This window comes from Oryctolagus cuniculus, chromosome 15 (assembly GCF_051225735.1).
Source record: "Oryctolagus cuniculus isolate XC-2025 breed Fujian yellow rabbit chromosome 15, ASM5122573v1, whole genome shotgun sequence".
NCBI classification, from domain to species: Eukaryota; Metazoa; Chordata; class Mammalia; order Lagomorpha; family Leporidae; genus Oryctolagus; species Oryctolagus cuniculus.
The window spans coordinates 32,005,713-32,015,560 of NC_142881.1; the positions used below are offsets into that span (position 1 = coordinate 32,005,713).

General features: G+C 57.1%; 1 protein-coding gene across 1 annotated transcript; it reads left to right on the forward strand.

Annotated features, from left to right (window-relative positions):
- Positions 1-4,503: 4,503 nt before the first annotated feature.
- On the forward strand, positions 4,504-8,919 carry SFRP5 (secreted frizzled related protein 5). Its single transcript, XM_002718609.6, has 3 exons — positions 4,504-5,233; positions 6,970-7,047; positions 7,903-8,919. The coding sequence occupies exons 1-3, from the start codon at positions 4,711-4,713 to the stop codon at positions 8,247-8,249; spliced, it is 948 nt and encodes a 315-aa protein (XP_002718655.2). The 5' UTR covers positions 4,504-4,710; the 3' UTR covers positions 8,250-8,919.
- Positions 8,920-9,848: the final 929 nt, after the last annotated feature.

The window sequence follows — 9,848 nt, forward strand, 5'->3', positions numbered from 1 at the left end:
CCAGAGGGTTAAAGCCCTGGCCTGAAGCACAGGCATCCTATGCGGGCAGCGGTTCTAGTCCCGGCTGCTCCCTCTTCTGATCCAGCTCTCTGCTCTGGCCTGAGAAAGCAGTGGAAGATGGCCCGAGTCCTTGAGCCCCTGTACTCGTGTGGGAGACCCAGAAGAAGCTCCTGGCTCCTGGCTGCGGATCAGTGCAGCTCCGGCCGCCATCTGGGGAGTGAACCAGTGGATGGAAGACCTCTCTCTCTGTCTCTACCTTTCTCTGTAACTCTGTCTTTCAAATAAATAAAATAGGCCGGTGCCACGGCTCACTTGGCTAATCCTCCGCCTGCGGCACCGGTACTCTGGGTTCTAGTCCCAGTTGGGGTGCCAGTTCTGTCCCGGTTGCTCCTCTTCCAGGCCAGCTCTCTGCTGTGGCCCAGGAAGGCAGTGGAGGATGGCCCAAGTGCTTGGGCCCTGCACCCCATGGGAGACCAGGAGGAAGCACCTGGCTCCTGGCTTCAGATCGGTGCAGCACGCCAGCCATAACAGCCATATGGGAGATGAACCAACGGAAGGAAGACCTTTCTCTCTGTCTCTCTCTCTCACTGTCTAACTCTGCCTGTCAAATAAATAAATAAATAAATAAATAAATAAAAATAAATCTAAAGAGAAGGAGAACTCCGCGGAGGTTACAGGGCACAGCGGTCCTCCTCATTTCACAGATGGGACAACTGAGAGTCAGGATGTGGGAGGCACTTGCTATTGAAATGAAAATGCACAACTCAGATCTTTTGCATCCAAGCTGAGTGCACTCCCCACTACCCCACACTGCCTCCCATGGGGCCCCGTGAAGCGGTGTGCCCAGGGCAGATGGCTTGGAGCTAGCTGTTCCACTTCCAGCCACAAGCTGCTGTATGCCAGGGGCCGTGCTGGGGAATTCTCCCGCTGTGGCCTCCGGTCTCACGGTTTTCCCTAAGACCCAGTGAGTAGACGCTCTCGACCATACTCTACACAGACAGGTTCACAGTTCGTCAGACACTGCCCAAGGACACACAGCTGGGAAATGGTCAGAATCTCCCCTAGGTGGGGCTCACTCCTAAGCCCAGACTCTTCTTGCTTCACTGTGTTCTCCATATGGACAAGGGTGGGTCTCCTCCAGGCCTGTGCCCAGCCCATCACAGATTTTAATGCTCACTCATGGGCTTATTATCCCCCAGGCCCAAAGCATTAAAAGGAACAAAGGAGAACACCTCACTCAGACAGAAGAGGTGATCTAATGAGAAGTTACAATAACCACAAAGCTTTATGCTCCTAACAACACAGCTTCAAAGTATACAAATCTAGAGCAAAAATGGGCAAATCCACAAGCCCAGATTTTATATAGCTCTATCAGAAATAACTTAAACAGACCCACAATTCTCAAACATATTGGTCTCAGAATCCCTTTGCACTCTTAAAAACTGAGAGGGGCCAGTGTCCCATGTGGCTGCTCCACTTCCAATCCAGCTCCCTGCTAATGGCCTGAGAAGAGCAGTGGAGGATGGTCCAAGTGTTTAGGCCCCTGCACCCACACAGGAGACCTGGCGGAGGCTCCTGGCTCCTAGCTTCGGCCTAGCCCAGCGCTGGGTGTTGTGGCCATCTGGGGAGTGAGTCAGTAGATGGAGGATTTCTCTCTTTGTGAAGCTCTTTCAAAATAAATACATATTTTTTAAAAACTGAGTGAGATGAGCTTTTAGGTTCATGTCTATAATTATTAGCCAAATTTGAAATTTAAAATGAGAAAAAAATTCACTTAAAATAAGATTGTTATATATTATCATACATTTTTATTTAAAATAATATTTTCCAAAAATAGATTAGTGAGAATGACACTCTGTTACATTTTTGCAAACCTCTTTAATGTCCGGCTTAATGGAAGACAGCTGGATTCTCATATCTGCTTCTGCATTCAATCTCCTGCCATATGTGTTTTGGCTGAATTGCATTAAAAAAAAAAAAAACCTGGGGCCTCACACAGAAATGCAGTTGGAAAAAGGAGGAGAATTTTAATAGCCTTTTCAGATAACTGTGGATACTCTTTGATATTACCAAAAAAATTACCATGTGGTAGTTTCTTAAATGTTGTAATGTAGGATCCAAAATGCTACCCACCCACTTCTCTTACTCTATGGCCCTGCACTCCATTGGTCTACTATTTACACTGAGTGGGTCTCTGAATTACGTATAATTTTGGCCTGGTGGACCCCCAGAAGGATCTATATGAGGTAGAGAGGCCTCTACATAAACTCTGCTCATAACAAACCATGAGTACACACAGTCCTTTGGGTAGCCGGTCCTCTCCATCAACTGGGGGGGTATGAGAGCCTACACTGACTGCGGACACTCCGAGATGGACAGATGCCACGCACGCCAGGTGTTGATCCAGCTGCCGAGGGCTCAGTTCAGCCTCATCAAGAAGGGCTACCACATCAGAGGGCAGCCGTCTCCTGCGTGGCCACACAGCCAGGGTTACTGCCCGGCCGCCCAGCGAGAGCCCTCCTGATGCCAGGCCCAGGGCTGGTTCCTCTAAAGGGCATCCATCTTCACACCCATCGCAGTCCCATGTGGGGAACCTTGGGCTTCCCCACGACAGAGCTGCCAGGCAAACACTGCCCATTCTCCCTTTCCAGCAGGCTTCCAACCTGGCCGCATTGCGCCTTGGCATCCCTGGAGCTGCCAGGTAGAGACTCAGCCCTCAGCCCATGTGCTGCTGTTACATAAGCAGCAGCAGGAACAATGCCGGGCTCTGTCCAGCCCAGGTCAGGCACTGGGGTGCCAAGAACAGCAGAGCCGACCAGCTGCCCGAGGAGCCAGCACCTTGCACAACCACCTGCGGGGCTCCGGCACCCCTGCCAGCGCTCAAAGCCACAGCTCCCCTAGAGGACACAGCCTGCCAAACCCAGAAGCAGCCAGAGGGAGCCGGAGCACAAGATCATCATTGCTGCTCAGGGCCTCCAGACCACACCCAGGGCCAAGGTGTGCACAGGAGATGGAGATGAACACACCTGGGCATGTTGACACGGTGCCGGGGACTTTCTGCCCATTCATTTTATTTCCCTCGAGATGACTACTGGGGAAGTTCCATTTTACAAACCAGGAAACCCGTCAGATGGGCACACAGCTAGTAAGCAGGAGGGTTCGACCCTGGCTCTGACTGCAGACTGCAAAGTCTGAGCCCTTACACCATCGCCACACCCTGCTGTCCGGCCCTGCCGATCCTCACCTGCCTGTCATCCATAGAGCCTCTTCATGCTGGGGGCTGCAAGAGGGAGAAGGGGAAAGGCAAGGCCACAGTTTGTTCTACCTGGAGCCAACTCGCTGTCACCTGGACGCACAAGATATCCTGTCCAACTCTCCCCCTGCCCCGCCCCGCCTCCCAGGCTCTGTCCGCTGAATCTTCTGTTTGCTCGGCTCTGCCTTGTGTCTTTTTCTCCCAACTAGGCCAGCTGAACAGGGCTATGTCTGTTTTACCTCTATATCCCCAGCCACCCCTCACCTGTGGTTTGTGCATAGTAGGTGCCCTGCACATAGTAGATATTCCACACATGTTCACTGAATATCAAGGGGTAGACCCTCTCCTCTTTTCATACCACTGTGGGGACGGGTCCATGGGGAAGACAAGAACTCTGGAAACATGGTGGGGGGGAGGTAAGTGCCCCAGCCAGCAGGGCCCACGACATGCACCCATCAGGGCACTCCCCTCACCCAAGGCTGGGAGGGCCCAGTCAGGCCAGGCCCTCAAGCAGTCCCCTCCCACCAAGCCTCCTGGTCAAGTTCCTCCCATGGGAAGGGTGGACAGCAAGGCCAAGACCGGAGAGAAAGGAGCCCAAGAACTGAGTTCAAATTCTGGCTCCTCTGACACACACCCATAACCTGGAACCCACGCCTCCTGGCTGCTCCTGGGCTCCGACTGGAACCAGAGCACCTGGGTCTAATCCTTAATTAACTTCCCTCAGCCTCTGAATCTCTGTCTGTAATGTTCTTAGACAGACTGGGCACAGAGTTGGCAGCCACTGAGCCCTGGCAAACATGAGAAACAGTGGTTGGTGAGGCTGTGACTACACGGACCCTGACTGAGCTGTCCTGGCCTCTGCCTGTGCCAGGCTGCAGTACCCAGCACCACGAGGGAGCTCATGAACACCGAGGGTGAGTGGGCCGCCAGCAGCCTCCCACCAGGGCAAAGAACCAAGGTGTCGGGGAAGAGAAAACAGAGCGGGAGGGAATGGCCTGGGCAGAGATAAGCGAGGGAGGTAAGTGCGTGAGAAGAGGAACAGGAGACTGTGGCGGAGAGAGATAAGGAGGAAGGATGGAGAAGGTGAGGGGCAAGGGTGAGCAGAGGGAGGCGACGGAGCCCCAGGGAGAGGCGCAAGGCAAAGTGAGGCCACATCTGGGCGGGGAGTGACGAGGGGCTCGGGCAAGGGCGGGAGGGGCGCAAGGCCCCACCCCGCCTCATGCCTTGGGGCGGGCGGCCTCAGATTGGCTGGGCCCAGCGGCGAGGCCAGGGCAGGAGCCCAAGGTGGGAGGCGCCAGGATCGGGCGCCCAGCGCAGAGCGCCGGCTGCCACCCACTTAGACAACCTCAGCTGCAGCTGCCGAGGCGCACGGGGCTGGGGGACGCACGCTGGGGCACCTGGGGGCGCGGCGCACCAGGCGTCGGGGTCTGCAGGGCGCGTTCCGGGACAGCGTAACCATGCGGGTGGCGGCGGGGGGCGCGCGGGCGGCCGCGCTGGCGCTGCTTCTGGGCGCACTGCACGGGGCGCCGGCGAGCGGCGAGGAGTACGACTACTACGGCTGGCAGGCCGAGCCGCTGCACGGCCGCTCCTACTCCAAGCCGCCGCAGTGCCTCGACATCCCCGCCGACCTGCCGCTCTGCCACACCGTGGGCTACAAACGCATGCGGCTGCCCAACCTGCTGGAGCATGAGAGCCTGGCCGAGGTGAAGCAGCAGGCGAGCAGCTGGCTGCCGCTGCTGGCCAAGCGCTGCCACTCGGACACGCAGGTCTTCCTGTGCTCGCTCTTCGCGCCCGTCTGCCTCGACCGCCCCATCTACCCGTGCCGCTCGCTGTGCGAGGCCGTGCGCGCCGGCTGCGCGCCGCTCATGGAGGCCTATGGCTTCCCCTGGCCAGAGATGCTGCACTGCCACAAGTTCCCCCTGGACAACGACCTCTGCATCGCCGTGCAGTTCGGGCACCTGCCCGCCACCGCGCCTCCAGGTAGCGCCGTCGTCGCCGCCCCCGCGCGCTCCTAGGGCCCTGGGTGGCGCGAGCTGAACGCTGGGCAGAGGCCGCTCCCCAAAGCCCGCCAGCTTAGCTCTGCGAGCACCCCCATAAGTCCCAATCTGCCTCCCCACCACCCCCTCCACACACACACACACACACACACACACACACACATGCAAGCACGCAGTCCTACCCAGCCCTGCTCCCTAGGAACTGTTCCCTGCAGCCTTCCCGCCTCCCCATGGGCTGCCAGGCTAGGACCCCCCACAACACCAGCAGTTCGCAGAGGCTCTCCCCAGCTGGCTCTGCTCGTTTGAGCACTCTGGCCACGGTGTGCACTTTCCCTAGCGGCTGAATCCCTGGGTGTCCCCACGCTGTCCACCTATTCCTGGGCTCACCTCTGTAACCCAGAAACACTCGGGGTCGCTAAACAGTCCCTTCCTTCCGGACTCCAGGGCACTAAGACAAGCACCACCCGGACCTGGGAGAGGAAGGAGGGGAGGGAAGGGATGGAGCCAAGGGGAGCGGACCTCAGTGCTCCTGGGCTATACTCTCATATTTTGTACCTGGAATCCTAACTCCTGAACCCTCTTCCCCAACACCCTCGTGAAAGCCTTTTGCCTAGCAGGGTAAGGAAGGGTAGACCAGCCCAGCGGTGGCCTAACAGGTCCCCCTGAGGTGGGCTGCTTCTCCAACTCCTCTGAGCTTCCCTTTCGCCATCCTTAAAGCAGGAAGCAAACCCACTCATGGAACCAATGAGATGTGAGTCCTGCCTCCACCTGTATCCCCGGTCCCATTACTTTGATCTCTTCCCTGCTCTCAGCCCCTCCTAGCTGCGCTGGTCCACACAGCTCTGCCCCTTCCTCTGCCACCTGCCAAACTCCTCCAGGCCCACCTCGGCACCTAGAGCCCCAGTCAAAAGGATAAATGGCAGCGCCGAGCCAGAAAGCCTTGCCTGGTTGGTTACCAGCAGAGAGGCAGAGATTCCAGAGGGCCAGCGCCTTACCTACACTCTGCCTTTCCTGTGGGCTCCTGGGCTGGGAGTGTTGAGAATACATGGGAGAGGGAGCCAGTGGTCATAGGTTAGTCACAGTCCCCAGCCGGGACCCTTGCCAGGTGCCTTCTCTAGTGTTTTTGAGCCCAGACATTAACAGCCTGATGGGCACAGAAACCCCAGGCCCAGAATCCCACCTGGGCCTCCCTCTGCCCTCCTTCACCTTCTCTGAGCTCCCTCGAACACTAAGCTACCTGCTAGAAAAGGCACTCCTCCATTTACCACAGTTCCAGCCCAGCCAGCTTCACTCAAGTGCGTGTACACACACGCATGCACACACACACACACCTGGACCCTACAAACATCTCCGCCCTAGACCTAGACTGGGAGTGACAAGTCCTGCCTCCAAAGCTAGTATCTCACTGGCTTTGCAGACCTGGGTAACCACTGTGAACCTCAGCCCCTTTTTCTCTAATAGGAAGAATACCGACTTCACAGGCTGAGGACTGGGTGCACATCGTGGTTAAAGTACTGGGGTCATGGGGCAGTAACTGTGCCCACCTGGCAGCTCTGTCCCTGCAGTCTCCGGGGGTTAGCGAGCAAGTGTTGGTGTTAGTGCTGTCACCCCACTGCTTGGTGAGGAAGTGGAGGTCAGTGGAAGAGCCGCCCCCGCATGGTTCTGTGGACACCAATCTCCTCACCGCCTTCCCCACCCCGCCCTGCCTTGTCTCTTCAGTGACCAAGATCTGCGCGCAGTGTGAGATGGAGCACAGTGCCGACGGCCTCATGGAGCAGATGTGTTCCAGTGACTTTGGTGAGTTGAGGCCCAGCGGCCATTCCCTGATGCCACCCCAGCCCCTCTCCCTTGACCCACATCCAGCACCGTAAATCCTGACAGACCCCTTATAGAATCTGATGGCCAAAAACTCACGTAGCCATTTCTGCACATCTCAGCGGCTTCAGAAGCCCTCAAGGCCACGGTCCCTGAGCCTCCCAAACCGCTCTGGCCAGGGCTCCCGCAGCACTCCCTCGGCACTGTCCACAGAGGAACTCCTGTGGCTGGATGGTCTCTGGGGGGTGCAGGCTTGGCCCAGAGGTGGAGGAGATGGCAGGAGGGAGGGAAGGGCTCCAAATGGAAGCAAAGCTCCTCCACCAAGTATCCAGTGCCCTTGTCCCCACTGCTCCCCCTGCCTGGGACAAGCAAGCCAAGTCTAGTCAGGGCCTGGCTCATGCGTGGACCCATGTCCTGTGCATGACCTTGGCCAAATCAGTTCCCTGTTTTGTATCTTAGCCCCCATCTATAAGAGACAAGAGTGGAGTCCTGACTTCACAGGAGTCTTTTAAGTTGCTGGTCTGTTTGGAAAGAAACTGCATACTGCAAGTGTGAGAGAACACAAGAGATTTTAAGAGAATTTCCTTTCCTGAGTGGGCAAAGTCACTCTGTGGCTTCTCCCTGAAGAAGGGAGAGACTAGCCGAGGGGCTCTCCACACCTCCAAGCCCAGGGCTCCCGATCCCCGGCTATCCAAGGCTCTCAGCAGCCACCCCAAGGTGACTTGGACCCTGCCTTCATCCACCTCCCTCACATTCCTGGGACCGCAGAAACATACCACACACACACTCCCCTGTCACTGCGCAGTCACACACACACAACCTACCCCCTCCCCACAGTGGTCAAAATGCGCATCAAGGAGATCAAGCTAGAGAACGGGGACCGCAAGCTGATCGGAGCCCAGAAAAAGAAGAAGCTGCTGAAGCCAGGGCCCCTGAAGCGCAAGGACACCAAGAGGCTGGTGCTGCACATGAAGAATGGCGCGGGCTGCCCCTGCCCACAGCTGGACAGCCTGGCAGGCAGCTTCCTTGTCATGGGCCGCAAGGTGGACGGACAGCTGCTGCTCATGGCCGTCTACCGCTGGGACAAGAAGAATAAGGAGATGAAGTTCGCCGTCAAATTCATGTTCTCCTACCCCTGCTCCCTCTACTACCCCTTCTTCTACGGGGCCGCGGAGCCTCACTGAAGGGTGCTCCTCCAGTCCCCCCCAGCCAGCTGTGCCTTGCCCTCTGTCCCCACCCCCACTCCCAGCTGCCCGGCCCTGCTGGAGGGTGGCTTCACGGCACAAGCCCCAGGTATGGCCTCCTTGATGGAGGGCTCCTGGATCCCCGGGGCTCTTGGGCTTCCTGTCTTAAGAGCTGCACTTTCTTGTGTGCAGGAACCCTCAGGGTCTCAGAAAGTAGGGAGGAAGAAAAGGTGAAAGGGCCCAGAGCAGCTGAGGTGGCTTCCAGTGTAGAGGTGGAGTCAGCTCTCCCATACTGGTGAAGAGGCGTCATCTTAGAGAAGCCGTAATTATTAGGCTGAGCTACCCCGAAATGTGTCCTCATTGCTGCCCCCAAAGAAAAGGAGTTAGGGTCTTGATGCCCTCCAGCCACACAACCCTGCCTTTCCATTAGCAAACTCCCCTACCCCAAAGCCAAGAGAGCTCCCTGCAGGACTGCAGAGCGGCCCGGCCTGGCCTCTGTACAGATGCCTCCCACAGGCTAGCTGCCCGGGGTCACTGCTCAGCTCCACACCCACCTCTGACCCTGTGGTAAGTTACTGCTTCAGCTCTGAGGCCATAGGTACCAGGTAACTGATACCAGTAGGGCTCGGCTCTCAATTTTTTAAGTTTTTAATTAAATCAAAGAAAACAACGGTTTGGACCAGGTGATTTTCTTTTTCTGCAGAGGTGGGGGAAAGGGAGATTCAGGACAGGCTTCTAGAAAGAGCCCACTGCCTGTCCACATAGACCGATGCAGAACACCTGTTCCTACAGGATCCTTGAGAGCACATGATGAGGGCCACCCTCTCCTACCAAGAGCTGGGGATGGAAGTGACCATCCTTTTGCCTCTGAGAAAGGACAGAGGTGCCAAGTCCCCAGCCTGCACCAGCGGTCATAAGCCTCCCAGGGCCCTGCAGTGTCTCCCTCTTGTGGACACCACCTGGTCCGAGGAGTCAGGAAGGCTGGCCAGGGAACTGAAGAGCTGAGGCCCAGGAGGTGCCACACCTTCCCTCCAGCTTTCAGACGCCCTGGACGACAGTCCTGACCCGCAAGCAGTGCAGGCTGAAGCCAGTGCTGTCCTACACACAGTCCCCAGACCAGCAGCCTGAGCACCTCCTGGGAGCTGGTCAGGGTCTCAGGGTGCACCTGGACCTGCTGTTATCAGAATCTGCATTTAACACACTAGGCCATCTGGGGCTTTTACAAAATGCTGGCCACATACTAATGCAATTAAATCAGAACCTCTTTGGGCACCCAGAAATCAGTGTTTTCAGATGTTCCCTGATGTGCAGCCAGGGTCAAAACCCATGGTCTAGATAAGTTCACTGAGGAAGGAGAGGGACAGGGCTGAGGGGTCTCCAGTGGAAACCCGCATGTCAGCTGCCTCTGGCCCTTCTGGTCACAGCAGAGAGGTGGATAGGGCAGGGAGGCAAGAGGCCACGGCCCTCGAGTGGCCAGCACTTGAAAAGGGCGTTCCCTTCAGGGGTCTGTCAGACATGCTGAGGGACAGGGCAAGTGAGCCCAGAACAGGGGGCAGGGCACTCCAAGGCTTTCCTACCAGTGGGAGGGGCTGGGGTGCC